The sequence below is a fragment of the Liolophura sinensis genome, chromosome 11 (assembly GCF_032854445.1).
Source record: "Liolophura sinensis isolate JHLJ2023 chromosome 11, CUHK_Ljap_v2, whole genome shotgun sequence".
Lineage (NCBI taxonomy): Eukaryota > Metazoa > Mollusca > Polyplacophora > Chitonida > Chitonidae > Liolophura > Liolophura sinensis.
Genome location: NC_088305.1, coordinates 17,061,188 through 17,082,451, shown reverse-complemented (window position 1 = coordinate 17,082,451; position 21,264 = coordinate 17,061,188). Strand labels below are relative to the sequence as shown.

Below are 21,264 nucleotides of genomic sequence, written 5' to 3'. Positions count from 1 at the left end.
CTACGTTTAGATAACCCATAAAAAGTGGAGAATTTTTTTAAAATACTACCTACAGAGGATATGTTAGGGTCTGCTCACGCTGATTAGGGAGATCAGTCGCCCATTTATTATTAGGGATCTGGCCTACATTTAGGCAACATTTCCGATAAGAGATATATCTGGTCATATTACTGAATTAAGATCGCGGTAATAAATGTATAACAAATGATGCGATAGAATTTTTTAAAAAATGGATTCAATTCTTTTTTCTTTTATTTGCATATAGACGCAAATATATTCATCCAGCTTTCTGGCAGCTCTTTCCATCCATAAACACTGTCCCCCAGCTCTTCCCCCACTCCCCCACTCCCTCATCCGTTGAGAAACAATCACACTGATACGATCGCTAATCTATCTCGGCTACCGGTACATGTACTCTGTGGCATATATATGTTTGTTTAGTCTCCTAGGAATGTGGGAGGTCGTACCTCGACAGAGTTGTCTCCCTTGGTATATATGTTTTCTTGCCCACAGAGTGGTGACAGACGATCAGAGTGAAGACGCCACCGTCAGCAGTCCATAATATGCGTAAAAACATCGTGAGTATGCTATTAAAACCTGAAAGCTACTTTTTTTAGTGAGAGTTTAATTGAATGTGTACTACCTTTGCTTCAGCTACCATATGTTGTATTTAACGGATCTGTTTTTGATCTTTGATTCGGCCCGAAATGTAGTTGTTGACGTGACATGTTGTTGCCTTGAGTTGTTGTTGTTGTGTCGTTGAACTTTAAAGTTGAATGCCCTTGGGTTTTTATTTTTTTCGTTTTTCTGTATTATTATACGAAAGAGTGAGTTGTACTGATTCTTGTCCGAAATGTTGTGACAAGCCTAACGGCATGCTGCAGTTCTAGAACTGGGACACTAGCCCAAATTATGGGACCCAAAATAGCCCACTTAAGAAGGTGTATTTGGACCCGCTGATACTGCATGGAGTTTAGTCAGATAATCCTACCTATTTAATGGAATCTGTTTCTGATTTTAACTGTCATTTTCTGAAACGCCATCAAGTGTGAAAAAATAGAGAGTTAAATATATCATCATTGAATATGATACAGTTCTTTATTATAGCAGAAAGCAAGTTTGCAGTCAACTTGGAAGTTAAGAAATACGCCTTGTTTTGATTGTTAAAAATGCCATGTATGAAGACCATGTAGTCCCTCAAGTTATGTCAAGAATCAAATGTTGTTAGTGTACTTCACAACTTACTACACAGGAATGGTTAAATCACAACTTCTCAATGGCTGATATCATGTGTTTCTTCATTCTGTTGGCTAAAAATATTTGTCACTGCCATGAAATAGCCTACATACTGAATGCTTTAATAGGTGAGGTCACAGTTCTCGTAGTTTCACAGTTGAAAAACTAATCTCATGTTACATGACAATGTATGTCCTGAAACAAGCGATGTAATTCAGAGCAGGCCACTTTGGTTGCTAGTGCCTGGGACTCAATATAAAAATTTCATCTCTAGATCTGTTTTGTTTTTTTGTGGATGTTTTTATACCACATGGTTTTTGCATATTTCTAACAAAAGTGGGTGTATGTGCAGCCTCAATTTGTTTTATTAACTTCATAGTATTTACCTTTTTTTTTGCATTGACCAAACAGAAAGGAAAAACATGAACCTCCTTTTAATTGATTAAAGTAGTCTTAGTGTCGTAGACGAATGCTGTCATGTAGACACATGTATTACCAAATATTACTCCTCTGTCTGACCCCTTTTTCCACCAGTCTGTATCATAGTGGTGGCGGGGGGGGGGGGGGGGGCTTGTTCACTAATCCTCCTTCTGTCAGCTGACATTTTGAGCTGAGTTTATGCTTCTACAACTCAATTATCACTTTATACAGATTGAAAATGTTAACAAAGACTAAGCCACCCCATCTCCTTGTGTCAACACTCAACCACAAAGTATCAGTGATAGAAATCTGACATGAGAGGTGAGTACATATAATCTGCTTTTTTTTCTGTTGCAGAAGAGCAGCCAAGAAGTTATCTGATGAGGTAAATCTGACAGAAGCTGAAAACACTTTCTTGTGATCAACAGAAAGTCACCATGATGGATTGGCGTGAACTCTGGATGGTGACTTTTGAGCAGACACCTCCCACCTATCACCTGCACCCTATACTTGGCTCTCTCCTCTACTACACGGCTACTTTCCTCATCGCCAGTTCGTTAAGGCGATTAAACAAGGCTGCGAGTCCACGCCGTCTGCAGGAATTCATCGCTGATTTTATTTCGACATTTCAAACGTGTGCCGTCAGCTTTGAGAACGGGAACTCACTGCGTCTGTATGGCTGGTTGGGCCTGTATCTTGTGATATTCACTTTGATGATGTGCTACGCCAGGATATTTACAGACTCCTGTGCAAACCCTGTGGGGAACGCAAAGAAATATTTTCAGCATCGGCAGTCTCTGATGAAAACCCTTCTTAAGCTTGTCTTACAAGCATTTTCTGGGTACTGTGCCTTTCAGTATGTGAAACACTTCTGGTCCCTTGACTTTCATGAATATCACTCCATACGGCTGCAGCAAAAGCAGTGCTATACTTACCTGTCTGTTTCGGTGTTACTAGGCTTTCTTATTGAAGGTGGGGCAACAATGACAGATGTTGTATTACAATCCCATCGTTTTGTACCTTGGAAAGGTCTGAACAACGTCCTGACATGCAGTTTGTTGACAGGACTAATTGTGTCAGGTATGGTATAAAGAACTGTTTGCTCTTTTTACAGTGTACACATACATGTATGCTACAACAGTTATCTATTTTATGTTACCTTTTGTGCATTTAGCACACTTTTCTGTATATATGGGACTTGATTTCATAACATCAAAAGCAGATTTGTTTCTCACTGTTGGGGCTGATTGATGATAAATGGTCGACAACCTTACTGTTGGGGCTGATTGATGATAAGTGGTTGACAACCTTACTGTTGGGGCTGATTGATTTTGATTTTTTTTTTTTTTTTTTTTTGATTGGTGTTTTACGCCGTACTCAAGAATATTTCACTTATACGACGGCGGCCAGCATTATGGTGGGTGGAAACCGGGCAGAGCCGAGAGGAAACCCACAACCATCCGCAGGTTGCTGGCAGACCTTCTCACGTACGGCCGCCAGCATGAGCTGGACTTGAACTCACAGCGACCGCATTGGTGAGAGACTCGTGGGTCATTACGCTGCGCTAGCGCTTTAACCGACTGAGCCACGGAGGCCCCTGGGGCTGATTGATGATAAGTGGTCGACAGCCTTACTGTTGGGGCTGATTGAATACTTTCAAATGGTTGACAACCTTCCTGTTGGGGCTGATTGATGATAAATGGTTGACAACCTTCCTGTTGGGGCTGATTGATGAGAAATGGTCGACAACCTTCCTGTTGGGGCTTATTGATGAGAAATGGTCGACAACCTTCCTGTTGGGGCTTATTGATGATAAGTGGTTGACAACCTTACTGTTGGGGCTGATTAATGATATGATCAGCCACCTTACTGTTGGGGCTGATTGATGATAAATGGTTGACAACCTTACTGTTGGAGCTGATTGATGATAAGTGGTCGACAACCTTACTGTTGGGGCTGATTGATGATAAGTGGTTGACAACCTTACTGTTGGGGCTGATTAATGATAAGTGGTAGACAACCTTACTGTTGGAGCTGATTGATGATAAATGGTCGACAGCCTTACTGTTGGAGCTGATTGATGATAAGTGGTCGACAGCCTTACTGTTGGGGCTGATTGATGATAAGTGGTCGACAACCTTACTGTTGGGGCTGATTGATGGTAAGTGGTCGACAACCTTACTGTTGGGGCTGATTGATAAGTGGTTGACAACCTTACTGTTGGGGCTGATTGATGATAGATGGTCGACAATCTTACTGTTGGGGCTGATTGATGATAAATGGTTGACAACCTTACTGTTGGGCCTGATTGATGATAAGTGGTTGAAAACCTTACTGTTGGAGCTGATTGATGATAAATGGTTGACAACCTTACTGTTGGGGCCGATTGATGATAAATGGTCGTCAACCTTACTGTTGGGGCTGATTGATTATAAATGGTTGACAACCTTACTGTTGGGGCCAATTGATGATAAATGGTTGACAACCTTACTATTGGGGCTGATTTATGATATGGTCGACAACCTTACTGTTGGAGCTGATTGTACATTCTAACATTTATAGAAGAGTAAACGTTTGCTTTTCACCAGTATCATGATGGTGTGTATTTGAGTAGATGTACGTCACACATAAGAAAGTTTAGACGTAAAGCTTGCCAAAGACTGATGGTTTAGTCTGGGCACTGCGGTTTTCTTGACCGAGTGAAAAATTCTTGAGCATGCTGTTAAACAACAATCAAATAGAAGAATAATTCTGATCAAAAATACTTTCAATAATACAGCTTTAAAGAGGTTATACTGGAGAATTTTGGCAAAAAAATAGATCAGTGCAAATCAAATCAAATTTTGGTATTAATATAGAGTAGCCCAAATAATCATCTTTCACAAAATATCAACTTTGTTTGTGTTACATGTTGTTCAAGATCAGTAATAAAGTTCCTAAAATTTATATTTTTCAAATTTTAGGATCATATTAACACTAATGTACATAGTGCAGGGACGAGTCTGATATTTACTGACATGCAATCATGTGAGCTATTCTCGATATTATACAGGAAATTTGATTTGATTAGTTAATATGGATATTTCACCCCAAACCTCTGAATATATAAATGTATGCTAATTATTATTCAATCATCCTAGTTAATCTGTGTATGTCCCACAGGCCTGAGTCTGACGGGGATGTTCTTCCACCCAGCCATGGCGTCCTCCCAGAACTTTGGCTGTAAGGGTACTACCCGCTGGGAACACATCGTGGTCTACTGGCTGGGGCCATTTGTTGGCTGTTTCCTGGGCGTTAAACTTAACAGCCTCATCAAGAAAGCCACAGAAATCCCTGGCTCTACACGTAAGTCCAAAATAGTGGGCCACAAGCAGGAAAAAAGAGAGAGCAGCCGTAAAATGAACGGCACAGGTACATGCAATAGTTCTATAGACAGTCACCGCAAGTCTAAAGGCCAGACAGCGGTGAGGAAAAGAGTGGCAAACAGTAACAGTGTTACACAGATGAGAAGTACCAGCATTAAGCGAAACGAGTGAAGTCCTGACATGGTACTAAAATCAACCACAGTCCTTTCCATTTTTGGTGATTTGTAATTTGACAAAGGTGACAAAGAAAACCTATCTCATTTGTCATTCTTATTGGCAGTGTTATCCATGAATTGCTGATCTCCTATACTGATTAAGATGATAACCTTAAGACTTTAGTATACTTGGTGCCAACTTGGTTCCGCAGAGTAACCATGGTAACTTTCATTGTCAGTGAATTATTAAAGCAGGTAACAAACTGTATATTTGTTTGTTTACACACAGTGTACATGTACTACTAATTTGTGTTCAATCTGATATATGAAGACTAAATTTTGTATTAAAGAGTAAGTTAATGATGAATTCTACTATTTTTTATCCGTATTAACACATATATGTACATATATATATATGTATTGGTTTTCTTCATTACCGTGTGTTTATATACACGTGTATATACAGGCTTGTATGATTCATGGCTGCACACATTTACACAGAGTCACGTGCATATGATGTGATGTGGTTAAATCTCAGGAATATCTGTTAATTACACGTATATTTTGGTCTGGTTTGTCAGTCTTGTCTTCCATATAACAGACACTAAGTGAGGGTGTATATTGAGTTGTTGTCGTTGGATGTTACTATACTATAACCTTGTTACACATATGAGTTTACTCATGCTGATTTTTAGCCAGGATATCAGTGACTTGTTATAATACAGTCAGAGAAAATCATTATTTACGTATTTGCCAGGTTTTTCTTTTCTGCCAAAACAGCAGCTGTACATAAAAAAAATCTGATCAGTTTGTAAAGATTTTTTTTATCTTGGCCAAAGAAAAAGATATCAAAATATACAAAAAAACAAAAAAAAAATAACAATTGCAATGAAAGCTGTGTAGTACAGCCTTGTTTTGGAGGTTGGTCCGGTTACGCCTAATAAACATATTTTTGTTGATGGCCCAATTTTAATCTCATTATTTACAACAAATTTAATTCATATACTTTATGTATGGCATGCTCAATATATATTAATTTACAGATGTTATATAACTTGTGCTGAGATTTTTATCATGCTGATTTGAATGGGATTTCGCATTATTCATGTTACGCGGTCAGTGATTATTTCCCAAAGGATTGTTCTCATGTTCACGTATCGCCGTCCAAATGGTTACATGCATATCTTTGACTACTGTATCATGTGTAAGCGAAGGATACCATGAAGAGGAGGTGTTTTAATAATGTTTGGTGAGGAATTTTTACAGGACAAAACTGGTCTTAATTTAGCCTACTCATCACATATAAATATGTAGCATATCTGCCCTCCGCAAAAAATGGGGTTTAAATTATTACTGTGAACAGCCTTCTTCATGTATTAATACAAATCTGTGGTGGAATCAAAATTTTTTTGGGGGCAATCCTAGTTTTTCAGCATTCTTTCCAGTGTTAAGGTTTACTCATATATCAAAGAACTACTGGGTGGAGGGATAAATTCACGTGTACAAGACTGCATCTTGGAAAGCTTCAGGGCTCTTATTATGGACTAATGTTATACACAGGACAGCATTTTTTCATTGAATTTTATGTACTGCAATTCTTAAGCCTTTTAACGTGTTTGCAGGTGTTTGTCCAAGCATATTCTGAAGGCATAGTTCTGTTTGGACTGATAAATTTATACTTTTTGCGAAAAGCTGAAGCTAATACAACTAAATCAAGTTAAAGATGTGCAGAAATGGCATTGAAAGTTGTTCTCTCGTTTGCAAAATGGTTGAGGAATTAGGGATAGTACGTACTTTTGGGATTTTCACTGAAATAGGGCAAATTAATCTGTATTCATTTGTGTGCAAGGTTTTTGGGATTTTCACTGAAATAGGGCAAATTAATCTGTATTCATTTGTGTGCAAGGTTTTTCCGTCATGAATGCGATTTCGATTCACAGATATGAAATCCATCTTGTATCTACTTTTGTATATCATGCATAAGTTAAACTTATTTTAAAAGCTCTTGCCTTGAACAGAATATTGATGTATTGCACCCCTGAACACCTGTGTAAGTCAGCATCTATAGCTTTCACATTTGGATGATCCAGTTGGGACACTGTCTCTGACTGATAACATTTTAATTTATTTATTCATGAAGCAAAAAGCTTAAAATCTGATTGTGACCAAAACGTTGGCTAAATGATTTTGGAATGTGAACATGACGAACCCGAACGAAGCGTAAGGTTAACTGTTAAGATTTTTAATTATCATACCTATATATAGATATATAATTTAGTGAAATTGTGTACATTTGATGTGCGTATGGAGGTCGTTGGTCTCCTGTGGGCCCTCCCGTGCTCTAAGCTGGCTGCCGTTGTGTAAGTGAAATATCCTTTAGTAAGTGCGGCGTATAACAGCAATCGAATGAATGTAAATAAATATACATGTATGTAAATGTACATACACGATGCAGTAGGGTAGGATGTTAAGTTTAACTGTTAAAAATGGATCAAAGAAAAAAAAAAGCTGTTTATGAGCTAACTGCCTCCATTGTTTATCTTGAATCCATTTTCACCCACTGGGACATGTAACAAGGCTGTCGGGCGTGTATTCGTGTTAAGATTGGATAAGACGACATTTACGTTAAGAACTAAGAGACTGATGGTGGGCCTAAGGCAGCTACCTTTAATATTTGAGTGCCCTATTAGGTACTATAATGTGGGCTAAAATCGTCAAGAAATCTTGAGATTTCGCAGCTGTCAGCCTAAACACGTAGCTTACAGTCCTGTAATGTTAATTGACAATTACAGCATCTAAGTGGACAGTTTTCAAATTTTGCTCTTATCTTAATTTGGTCGTAAAGCGTATTATGTGATTGAAAAAAGGCCGCCATTTCACTTCTGTGATGCCAGTGTCAAAATATATTACATCTGCTGAGATAAGAATTTATTTTATATTTACCCTTTTCGTGATTTCTTTTCAATAATGGATGACCACGAAATTTGATGTGCTAATTTTTGTTATTTCTGCTCAAGACTTTGTGTTGAAATTATCTAAATTGACATCGTAATTTTTTTTACATCATTGAACATTGTTGGAATGTTTTTGTGCTAGCGCTGAAGTCTAGTGTATTATGTCAGCAATGGAGTCTCACATTTTGTCTTGGGCTGGTTTTACTTTCGTTATGTAATGCCTATCCATATTTTAAATAGGTAAATGAGCTGTTGAGCATACCTAATGCTCAGTAGCAGTGCGTTTGTTTTATCTAGAGAACACAAAAGCTAAGCTAAGTCTGATCCTTTTTGTTGTTGTTTTTTTTTTGTCCAAATGATTTGTGTTTACTTTTTGTACATATATGAGCTGTCAGCGTAGACAATGTATAATCTGGTTTTTGGTATATAGGTTGGCATATTGTATTTTTAAAGGTTCCATCTGTTCATGAGCGTTTTCTGTTTTGCTATTGCACATATCTATTCGTTGCAAAACATACTAGTATGTTTTTACATTTTCGTGCCCGAGGGGTTAAGAAGCTTACGCTTAAGGTAACCCCAGGCCTCCGCTGTTAGTGCCAATACACAGTTGACATTATTCGCATGATCATGTAGGTGGTCTTGCATGGACCTCGCCAGACATAACTTGCCTTCCATTAGGATGATCTTGAAGTCACGTGTAAGAAAGTGTCAAAAGCCAGGTGGTTTATGGCGTTCACTTCGATTTTCTCCACTCATGAAATTGACTTCAGACCCTAAAAGCGAAAATTCTTCAGCACGGCGTTAATCCCAGATCAGATGAATACATGGATCATTGGCGTTCGTTCTCGGACACAGATTTGTACCCTATGTGTTTCTTGTATCCAGGTTTGGGAAACACCAAAACTAGTCCATTGTGCTATTTAAATCTTTATGCATACACACAATAGTAATACATGTAATTATGCTGTGAAAATTTGTTTTCCAATGTGTAGTATTACGTTGTACATGTAGCGTTATAGTGATGTACACACAATTCCAAGGCAATGGTCATTGTATTCGCATTATACATGGCATCACTTGTTTGTGTCAAAAACAGAAGATATTTTCTGTCGGCTTTCACAAATCGCAGCGATTCTTTTGGTTCGTTTTGGGATCAAACATTTTACACCATAGCTATATCAGTTGTAAATGTTATAACGATGTGTTTTTTTTTTCTTCTTTGTTGGACATTTGTCAGTAGTGAACTTGGCCTATATGTTGATATAAATATTCTTGTATATGGTTCTGGTGCTGCACGTAATAATAATAATAAAAAGAGAGATGTGAACTGTGGATTGGTGTATTGTTCGGTTTTTTAATAGCTGTTCCAGCTAGTGTAATTATTCCACCCTTTGAGGCAGATCTATACGGTAAAAGATTTACAGCTGTATTTATTTATTTGATTGGTGTTTTACGCCGTAATCAAGAATATTTCACTTATACGACGGCGGTCAGCGTTTTGGTGGGAGGAAGCTGGGAGGAAACCCACGACCATCCGCAGGTTGCTGACAGACCCAGTAAAAAGAAGGAATTTGGCCATCCTGAAACACCCTGTTGATACAGGTGTTTGGTACTTACTTCCAAAGTGCCCGCATTTGGCCAGGTGAAACACAAATGTGAAAAAGGTGGGATTTGTGGACCTGTAAACTATGTAACATTTAGCCCATCGACAGAGAGGCAGAGAGAGATTTTCGAAAAGATATCAAATATATTGACATTGCACATGTCGACACAGTTTGTCGAAGGCATGTCTGCAAGGGCATGTGTGGTTGTATGTGCATTACCTATGCATATGGCACTTGATGACAGCTTGATTCCATCGATCGATAACAATATCATTGTTTTCTGTACTTTAAATTATACCTATATTGATTAAGTAAACAGTGTTGTATGAACTCGTAGATCGGTCAACGCGACAGACAAAAGTGCGTGAGGCCGTCTGTCACATATGAACAACGGGGGGAAAACGAGCAAAAACATGCAACTCGCAGAGGCACTGTAGTAGCCCAGTCGCTTGACATAATTATCGTGTTCATGTATCAAACAATATGCTAGACCTCTAAAAGATAATAATTTTAACGGCAAAGGGAGAAAGCTATGCAGAAATAAATAAATTAATAAAAAAAGGTATATTTTGTTTTTCTTCATTACCCCTTTATTTTGCGCTTTTTTTTGTCTGATTGGAAGTTTTCGGTAATGACTTCAACGCTTAACTTGCCGGGTTAGCGGTTCAGCTTGGCGCTTACTGTACGGACTCTGTTCCCCACAAGACTGTTTTGACAGCTATCACCGATGGCGTCATGTCTGCAGTCTGCTTAATTTCCGGACAGTCCGCTTGGGCCACTATGGTGTTGTGGCACATACGAAACTGGGTATTAAGAAGAAAAATTAAACCAAAAAACAAAGGTTTCATGTATACTTTGGAGGTCCTTTTCTCCGCCATTGCTGATCAAGTCATTGATTGTTAATATTCAAGTCATTAGTTATTATAAAAATATATCTTGATAAAAGTCTCTAATCTTTGCCTTTTTTGCTTATTCGTAATCAGCATGAAACAGAGTTTTAGATAATGCATTTTATATTTAAAGGTCATGTATTTAAGACGAAGACAAGGCAATTTTATGACAGTAATAAATCATCTACTGGCATATTCAGTGAAATAGTATAAATGGTCTTCAGCACGGGCAAAGAAAACAACCAAATCTGAACTAATAAGTTCTGTTGGAAGGCATTTAACCCTAGACAACGAGACCACGCAGGTTCCATTCCAGTCTTTGCTGCATGTAGGTTTTAACTTCCCAAATACCTGACCATATGTGACTGCCGTTTCCCTTCAGATTTAGCTGAGCGATTTCTTTCACACACAACTTCTTGAGCCTCGTCATAAACAACTGTAAGCGAAATATTTCTTTTCTGTTTCTACTTAAAATGAATATTTGAGGTTTGAGCGGTTTTGGGTAACTTAAAAAGGAGTAATAACTCAAAAGATGTGTAATATAAAATAATATTGATTTTATTAACCTGACGCCACGATATACACAATGTTAATAAACTGATACTGGCAGTATATAAGAATGGCAACTCTACTATATATAAATACTGGTAACAAGACTAAGTAAGTGACGGTATTATGCATGTGAGCAAGCCTGCTTTGTGCTTTGGGCAAAATTAGACACGGCAATCTAGGTTATAATACTGGAAAATAAAGTTCTTTTTTTATACACCATCTACTGAAATACAATTTCTGATATGAGATTTCGACGTTAAACACGATGAAGATGTTAACTTGTGTTTTGCTGATGTATCACAGTTTTGTTGTCTAACATGTGACACGTGGTGTATTTTATTATACAACAATACATACACAGATAGGAACAAAGGCCATATATGGGCAAGACTTGTTACATATACTAAATATTCTGGCGCAAAAGCGATCCCTGGACATGCTGGTCAATGTGACAACTACATTTTGATGTAGAAATGATTTTGCTGTGACCATTATTTTGCTGTGGCAAACCTTTTGCTGTGATAATTATCTTACTATGACAACCGTGTTGGTGTGATAAATATTTTGTTGTGAAAAATAGAAATGCTAATTAATATATGTAGGTACAATAACCCATTCTTCCAGAAAACGTCTCTCAGTTAAAAAGAAATCGGGGTTCTCTTAATTGCTAATTTAATACCGTTTCTTAATCTTTAATGCTCCCTGGCATTTTCTATGTGTCTGTCCTCGCATAGGGACAATCGCCGATTAGCTTACAGCAGAGATAGGATTTCTTGCGTTAAAGCCTTGAGCCTTGTCACTTCGAGTAGATGTTAAGTACCGGTACCTGAAATTTAGCCTTGACCTGCCAATATCTTACACAAGCTACCTGGCAACGATTTAATTTCCTTTCAATCGGGCGGAATTCTAGCCATCAACGTTACATTAAATTTATACTTGAAATACAGCGAGGAATTCCTCCACGTCAATCTGCCCATCGCCGGATTTGTCCGCCTGCTGTATCATACTCTTGGCATCGGCGTCCGATATCTTTATGTTACATTTGGACAGGGCTTGCTTCAGTTCGGCTGCAGATATCGTCCCGCTGCCGTCCTGGTCAAACTCCTTGAACGTCCTCCTCAGGTTAGCCTCGCTGTAACAGTGCACATGAAGCGATGACGTATGAAGCGATGACGTATGAAGCGATGACGTATGAAGCGATGGCGTACACTAAAAAATTAATCCCTTAAATTTAACAGGGAGTCTGTTGTCTGAGTGATGCTAGAATATATTTTGTTATTATAACACAATATTGTGTCATATTCAGCACAATATTCTGTTAGTTTAATAGAATGCTTATGTGGAATTAAAAGAATATATGTGTTGTATTTAACAGAGTAATCTGCTGCAATAACAAAATACATCCTAGCATCACTCAGATAACAGACTTTCTGTTAAATTTACGCGATTCATTTTTTGAGTGTATGGAGCGATATGAGTACACATTGAAGCTTGAGCGAATACTGAACAGTACAATTTATCAACTTTTGCTTATAAAAAAGGCTGAGCGTAGAAAGGTGTATAATAACAGTTTACTGTAACTGGCCCAAACTACATTATTAACCAAACGAAGGGTTTCGATTTGATGGTATCTCTGCACTTAATGCATAAGAGAGAAAGACTGTGATGGTTTAATGTAGGCCCACTGAAGATATCATACACTTGGGAGCGACAAGGAAAGAACTCCTGCATGCAGCGGTGTACTGACATAGGAAGGTAATTGAGTTTTGAACAATGTTAGAAAAACTTATATAACGATAAAAAAAGGAGGTGGTAACAGTCAAGAAGAGGTGGTAACAGTCAAGAAGAGGTGGTAACGGCCAAGAAGCGGTGGCCACGGTCAAGAAGAGGTGGTAACGGCCAAGAAGCGGTGGCCACGGTCAAGAAGAGGTGGTCACGGCCAAGAAGCGGTGTTAATGGTCAAGAAGAGGTGGTAACGGTCAAGAAGAGGTGGTCACGGTCAAGAAGAGGTGGTCACGGTCAAGAAGAGGTGGTCACGGCCAAGAAGCGGTGGCCACGGTCAAGAAGAGGTGGTAACGGTCAAGAAGCGGTGGTAACGGTCAAGAAAAGGTGGTGACGGTCAAGAAGAGGTGGTCACGGTCAAGAAGAGGTGGTAATGGTCAAGAAGAGGTGGTAACGGTCAAGAAGCGGTGGCCAAGGTCAAGAAGAGGTGGTCACGGTCAAGAAGAGGTGGTAAGGGTCAAGAAGCGGTGGCCACAGTCAAGAAGAGGTGGTCACGGTCAAGAAGCGGTGGTAATGGTCAAGAAGATGTGTAACGGTCAAGAAGATGTGTAACTGTCAAGAAGAGGTGGTCACGGTCAAGAAGCGGTGGTAATGGTCAAGAAGATGTGTAACGGTCAAGAAGATGTGTAACTGTCAAGAAGAGGTGGTAACGGTCAACGAATTAAATATCTTCAAATACATGCATGCGTGCTTTTTATTTGCAAAATAACGTAGATGGTTCTTTCCAAGACAATTTGGAAGAATTTATCATTCCAAAAAATGGGTTAGACTTTTTTCGCAATTTGTAGATACTCTGAAGAATTTATATGATTGTGTACTATATCACATGTAGCAGTTTGTCCACAAATCCTGAGCGCTATTCTAGGAATATTCATGTACAACACACTAAACAGTTTTGCTCCCAGATACTTTACGTGGAAAAAGGGTTTCTCACTACACCATATATCAAGACAGAGAACTTAAACACAGATCTCCGCAAGACCTAACTATCAATATTGTTATGAATGATTTGTTAACATTATTTGATTTGTGTTTTACGTTAACATCACTAGTGTCTGATGGCCTATCTGAGTTTTGTTGATACAGCATGATGTATTAGTCACACTTACTTGACTTCGGTTCTCGGTCTATTCTCGCAGACCGTTAGAAATTCCTGCAGATCCACAGACCGACTTTTATTCTTGTCCACTTCCAAAAACCAATCCTGTCCATAAAAACAGAATTAACGAATTATTTCCACACTACATGAATGTTTTATTTCTTTATTAGAGACTTCGCCTCCACACTGTCACAGACGAGAAATATTCTTCCTCAGTGTATAAAAATACCATTCCATTGGTACATTATAATACCAGTACATTGAACAAATATTAACCAACTCTGTAATCAAATATGTATAGTACTGTCTAACACAGTGATCTCCCTTTACCTTATTCAGTAAGGCTACAATTTATTTATTCGTCTATAACTTCAAGAAATACTCAAGAGTTTTTAACGTATATGACATCATTTTACGTGTGGAGCAATCTGGAGTGCTCGGGAGTAAATCACCGAAATTGGCATGTTACTAACAACTTTTCCACATGTTATCTCCACGGTAGTTGTCCTCAACGAACGTTACTCTACACAAAAATACCACACGAGCGACAAGCCCAAACTCCTCCCCCAACTCCCACCCAACCCCTCGACTCGAGAAGTAATGGTTACAGCTATCCCTGTATATGAGAACTTGATCCTCATAACTGGCCTGTCTGGACACCCAGCACAGGCGTTAACACCAAAGTACACACTTAACCTCTCGTATGCCCTTTTCTCCTCTCTCAGACTTTATTCATAACAGTAAAATCGTTGACCTGGTAAGAGTTATCGTCTATCGTAGGCTTCGTAGGGATAACCCTTGTATAAGCTGGAATACAGTATGACATATATAGTATCCCAGGCAGAAGTCAACGTCTTCGGAGATAACATATAATTCTTAGTCCCTGTTCATTAATATGCACCATTCAACTCGTACGTATTCAACCTTGAAAAGCTACATATCTTAGTCGTAATTTACACTCTACAGCACATGTGACATGCAAAATTGTACAGGCCTCTCCCGCATGTAAATATTTTAGTCTCCCTGAATCTATACTCTACACCATTTATGACATGCACCATTGCAAGCTAGAGACAGTTTTAAATCTATATATACATCACCGACTTTTAACTACACAGTTACACGCCGCTAAACCTTTGATAATCCTTACTATTTTTACAGAAAACAGCATGCAACATTGAAGTTTTAAGTAACTTTATTTGCATATGCTCTATTATGAACACCAGAACAAACAATATACCGTTACTCGATCTACATTTGCTCATGAGAGACGGTAAGTCATACAGTGTAACACGTGTATGTCGCGCTATCTTCAACCGCCATTTTGATATTAGACTACCCAGCAACAGACTTGCCCAGCATCGTGTTCAGTGTCATCGACCTACTACATCCCATTACTTCTATACTCATTCATTTATCTGGTGTTTAACAACGTATTTTTTCACTTACAGGACTTTTTGATGCACGAGTGGAGAAAACCATTGCCCTTCACCAGATAGCAGACAAACTTTCTGGACGATTCACCTAGTAACACTTGGATTCGAGCCTTCGATCTAACTCACTGGTCAGAGGCCCATCGGTTTCGAAATGGAACAAAGTACCATCACTTTGGAGATAAATTGGTGGAAACACAACTGACACATTTAATAACGGAACTCCTTTTCCGCCTTATGTAATTCCGTTCTTTTGCTCATTCCGTTCTTTTGCTAATTCCTGTCTTTGAGATGGCGTTTTGTGGGAAAGCTGGTTACGTAGTACTCATGTATTACAAGAAAACAGTGGTCAGTGCAGTTTGAACCCGAGTCGCCATTACGCAGAGATAAGGTAACCAGTAACATAAAATATAATTAAAGACGAACGGCAGAGGGTTAAAACAAAGACTACAGTATAGCGAGTAAAATCAGGGAAGGGACGACAGTGTAATAGCTGGCAATTGGTCATACATAACCGGTGAAATAAGGCCTCTTTTCAGTTTACCTCAGTAATAGGGTTTTATTCTAACTGTTCACGTAAGTGTTTTAACAGTAGCAACCAATTTTAAAATGTAATTGGAAATGTACTAGATGTCACCGGTGTAGCATTTTCCAAAATGCCGTGTTCTCGTCAGATTTGATAAACAATGACTTACGCAGATGGCGGAGTCTGGGAACTTCTGCGGCGACCAGCCTAGGGCCCGGATCAGCTGGACCATCTCCTGAATGGACAGGGTGCCGTCGCCATTCTTGTCAAACTTCCGAAAACAGGCCTCGCAGTTCTGGCGTTCTGCTGGTGTCAAAGGCATAGTGAAGGAAATCTATGGAATGCTTTTACTGAAATATAAGAATGAGAAATAATTAAATAACAGCACGGAATCCACTTCATAACCCAGTATGATAAGTATGTACACAATCGACTCTAAGTGGCAGACAGTGGAGATAGGATTTCCAAATCTAAATCCTGCAGCTTTAGACCCTCAAAAAAGTACAGTACCTAAAATTCACGCAATGCCTAAACTTACCTATCCCTCATACCAGTCTATTTATGACTACCACTTATCTATGTAAATCAATACTTTATCAGAATGCAAACTATCTAACCACTGCTTCTACATTTCCTACGAAGATTTTATTCCCTTTTTATCAATGCACCCAGATGAAGTATAAAGCTTGAGTTTAAAATCCGTCAGTGATCTTTTCCATAAGCCGTTGCCATAGTGCCTCAGTTTATACTTTGGCTGTGTTATGCATTATATGATAGTAGTTATGAACACTTTTGATTTTAACTGTTAGTCTCACCTATTATGGTATTGGTCACATATTTTGTCAGAATATTGTGCACTGGAGTTTATTACGGTCGTAAAGTTTACCTACACCTTCCAATTCTTCCACTGGTGTTTTAGGATGGACCGTCGCCCATTACGGTTGACGACAGAAATAAGAACTTGACGTTGCATGGCTTCATTCACTGCAGCCCTCCCTATATACTTGTATGGAGGGCAAATATTAGTGACAATCAGGAAACCACCAGAGCGCGGTGACCGGCTTGGTGTAAACTGCTGGGCAGCCAAGCATTAAACAACTCGGTGTCACGACTGACCAAATAAAACAACTCCATTGAATATATTCACGAAGGCGGACTTTTCCATGCTTCTCGGTATGCAGTGACGCGAACCATTTGTCTCTTAAGAGGATTTTGCAGAAATTCTATGTTTTATTTATTTCAGTGCGACGCTATCTGGAACATGTGCTCCCAGATAAATGTCATTTATGAGCACAGCTGACTGGTTAACGAAATTATGAGTAATGTGCGCCTTATAAAAATAGGTATGATGTACAAAATAATGCGATACAGTACACTACTTCATTCACATTCATATGGACATATATTCATCATTAGATGCGGAGTTACCTATTGTGAAGTCTGCCACGCGTGTTATTTCGCAATCTGAGTGATCTAATTATAGATAATGGCAGTCTCACACACACACACACACACATATATATATATGCCTCACCCAGTATATATATATATATATATATATATATATATATTGATTAATCTGTTGTTCGCTACTTAACAGCTTTATACATGTACGACCTTGTTCCCATCAACAATTTATCCATGTGTTATGCCATGTAACTAAACCAGTGCCTGTTTGAATCTGCAGTTGGTATATAACAGAATGTAGAAAGTTGAGAAGGCGTACTCTTATATATATATGTGAGACGGTATTTCAATAAAATATGTCACACCTCACTTTTCTTAAGGACATTCGTGCTGTACATACGTATGATCAACTTTAGAACAATATAACAAAGCGCACGTTGCCAAAAGCGGAGAAGTTTTTCTCCTTTCCAAAAAAATCCGCATATCCCTGTCGTCCAGCGTGTATGGCATAAGTCAGACCGGATGTCTCAGGTGGGTCATGAACACGGGTGAAGTCTTTATTTCCTTCTCCAGTGTATACTACTTCACGACTCTATGTGAGTCAGGCGAGCCTCTAACATTCCTACTTAACAGGTCACCAGTATTAAGAATTTCCTCTTCCCTCGACTCACTCAACTCCACATAAACGTTATGTGGAAGGCATTAACCTTTACATATATGCTAGTAATTATGTTAACGCCAGGCATATGTATCATTGCTATATTCAAACTTGAATTGTACTGGTCCCGTCCGCAGTTCAATGACCTCTGCCTACGGCAACAGAACTTCAACTCTAATCCTAATGGCTTCTACTTCAATAAGTAACCACTCACTCAATTCGGATAAGTGAAATCCTGTCAGTACCAAATGTGAATGACAGAAGCAAACGTAATCTTTGAATCTGTGAAATATTGCGCATAATGAAGTATATGTGCTTGTATGCTACTGGTATTTATATGCACCGCTGCTACTGGTATTTACAAAATATGAACCGGTATGTAATTCCTTAATGTATGTCGACCACGTTTTCTAGGTGCAACGGTTCAGGCGTTTTGTTGAGGAAACACTATACTGGGTAGGTGTAGGGAACCGGTGACAAGCGAAGGTGCACATTATTTCCAGGTGCCACCACTATAGGTACGCATATGTAATCAAGGGTATACTTACCGTGTAAATGACGTCGATTTACTGACCCGCTGCCGGAACTTGTGTCTCGCGTTGTCAACCCTCTCACTGGTGGGTATCCCCAATGCACCGCCGTAAAGAGCGTCCGCCACATCTAGGTCACACTGCCTTTTGTGGCCGTCTCTTCCCGGCTTTGTCACGGTGTTTGCACAGTGTACTTGTTTATCTCAGGTAGGAGAGCGTTACAATGTTCTTTCTTGAATACACCGGCATGGCCCGGGCGAATCTACTTTCGACACATAACAGGGGTTGGAGGTTGTTTTATTCTAATTCGTCTTCGATTTGCGGAACCATTTTAACTAAAGCTTTTAAGGGTGATAATTTACATAAAATACTTTTATATTCTCCCGACAAAACACGTTACTGATGATATTCATTTCTAAAAGTAGCGTACTAACTCATTTTACCTGCCTTCAAAATTCGCGGAGAGGTCACAAAAACAAATTTTGGGAAATAATGTTGTTTGAATAACAGCGCACGTGTATGTGATAGCCACAGTTTCAATAATCTTTTGTTACATAGTTTTTTTGCTTGGAGGGCTTGATTAAAAAGAGATAGATACCCTTTAAACAACCATGAATTAAATTACATTAATAATTTTTAGAAAATGTATCGTAAATTCCATTCTTTGTTTATTATACCCGTCTTAGGTCTGAATTTAAATACTAGAATCTAAACATGCAATATGCAACGTCAGGTAAACGGTGCAAATGATAGATAAAGAAATGAGCCCAAAATCGACCCTTTGTGGACGAAACCTGTGATTTCAGCTGAAGTTTAAACATACGTTTTATTGAAACGAAGCAGAATCAATTGTTCCTATAGGCATGTAGAAAGCAGAAATATCCTGAGGCTCAGAACTGTCGCACTGAGACATTTCTGGACGACATGTCAGCCGATATGTCGGTCAAAAATGTCACAACGTATTTTCACGAAGAATTATATGAATGTGAGCCCAAATGAGAAGTTGTTTTTTGCCAGCATTTTGGAAGAGAAATTTCCCGTCCATCCATCTGTTCCACTTTCTTTGTCAGTTTTGGTCAACTGCCATCGAACGACAGACTGGCTGAGCATCTGACTTTCTGTTGAAAAATTCGAATCACTGTTGGTCTATCTGAGTAAACTCCAGACCAACCGACCATCCAATCGGTAGGCTAACCCAACCGACTAACTTAATGATGGATGGAAATACTTACCGAACAAGCAGCAAACCAGCCCACCCACGGATCGAACCACCCGATCATTCCACCATCGACTATCCTTTCGTCGATCAGATCAGCTGGCAGACTTACCAACCTACAGACAGGCGGATGGGCCCGTCGAACTTCCCACTTATCACCCAGGCTAAACTTAATAGACTTTCAGTGAAGTAGATGATGGGTACCTCCAAAACAGTCGTGAAATTACACAACAAATAGGATTTTTACATGGAGGGTTGCAATCAAAACGCAACTCAGATATATATTTAAACAAAAACTTATGACCAAGCATGGTACGCAATTTGGGGGCTGATCATGTTCATGCATCCAGAACATTTATTACGTCTTTCCGACGTCAATGAAAACTAATAAACGCTTTGCTTCGCACCGTCCTATTTTCTTACTTAATTCACGCTCTAAGTTTCTTTGTTGTGTTGAAACTGGCCTTGGAGTTATTTATCCATAGCCTCCATTATGGTTGACGACTGGACTTGAACTCCTATTGTGGAGGGGCTCCTGGGTCATTGTGCTACGCTAGCACACTAACCTCTAGGTCACGGAGGCCCCGCTATAGCCTACATAACTTGCTGTACATTACAAACTTTCACTTCTTTATTTATAGATGGGCAGGGCGTTTCTCCGATGAGTTGAACGAAATCGCAGATTGCATAAATCTGTCCGCTAATGCCTCGGATTGCGCTTGGCTTGCCATCTTTATGCACAGCTACAAGAGGGCACGGAAAAAGGCGTTTGTAGATACAAATACCAAACAATTTCACGACAAGTAAAGCGGCGAATACCTTAAATATTTTTCTTGTGAGAAATGGAAATGATGTGCACCTGAATAAATATTTATAGTACTTATACCTTTCTGTCACTATTGTCTGTGTATGTTACATGCACGAAATGACACACTAAAAAATTAATGAGTTAAATTCAACACATCGTTCTGTTTTATGACTAATGTTAGAATAGATTGTGTTAGTGTAACATAATAATATATTATGGAAAACGCATTATCCCCGCCGAGCAAAGCAAACCACTGCAATATGCAGATTTCCAAATGTTACGACAACAGAGTGACGTCCCTTGTGACCCGACGTCGTCGCTTTTTGGAAGAGTACCGCCTAATCTGCCAGTTTTAACATGGGGAGGTGTTATCTATCTAGAATATAGATAACTAAATAGAAAGGCTTAGATGTTCTGATTTATGTTCATGGGAGGGTTTGGGTTCCCAGTATTACAAAATAATTATGTTCAGTTGGTAGTTAGATCTACACACAGACACGGTCATGTTTGTCAAGTGACCCTATGGTGATGTAAAACTCGTCATTCACGGGAACTTAAGACCTAACTGTGGAGTTGTGTCGTGAGCGCTTGTCTATGCCGATCATGAATCGATCACGTCATCTTGCACT

At 39.0% G+C, this 21,264-nt stretch overlaps 2 protein-coding genes across 2 annotated transcripts; one reads left to right on the top strand and one right to left on the bottom strand.

Moving 5' to 3' along the window:
- The first annotated feature begins 521 nt into the window (after positions 1-521).
- On the top strand, positions 522-9,320 carry LOC135477471 (aquaporin-11-like). Its single transcript, XM_064757587.1, has 3 exons — positions 522-578; positions 2,014-2,736; positions 4,819-9,320. Exons 2-3 carry the CDS (start codon positions 2,094-2,096, stop codon positions 5,190-5,192), a joined length of 1,017 nt encoding a protein of 338 aa, XP_064613657.1. The 5' UTR covers positions 522-578; positions 2,014-2,093; the 3' UTR covers positions 5,193-9,320.
- A 2,590-nt stretch (positions 9,321-11,910) lies between these two features.
- On the bottom strand, positions 11,911-18,767 carry LOC135477904 (calmodulin-like). Its single transcript, XM_064758119.1, has 4 exons — positions 18,630-18,767; positions 16,186-16,366; positions 14,068-14,162; positions 11,911-12,308 (listed from the first exon to the last, which is right to left on the bottom strand). The coding sequence occupies exons 2-4, from the start codon at positions 16,336-16,338 to the stop codon at positions 12,107-12,109; spliced, it is 450 nt and encodes a 149-aa protein (XP_064614189.1). The 5' UTR covers positions 16,339-16,366; positions 18,630-18,767; the 3' UTR covers positions 11,911-12,106.
- Positions 18,768-21,264: the final 2,497 nt, after the last annotated feature.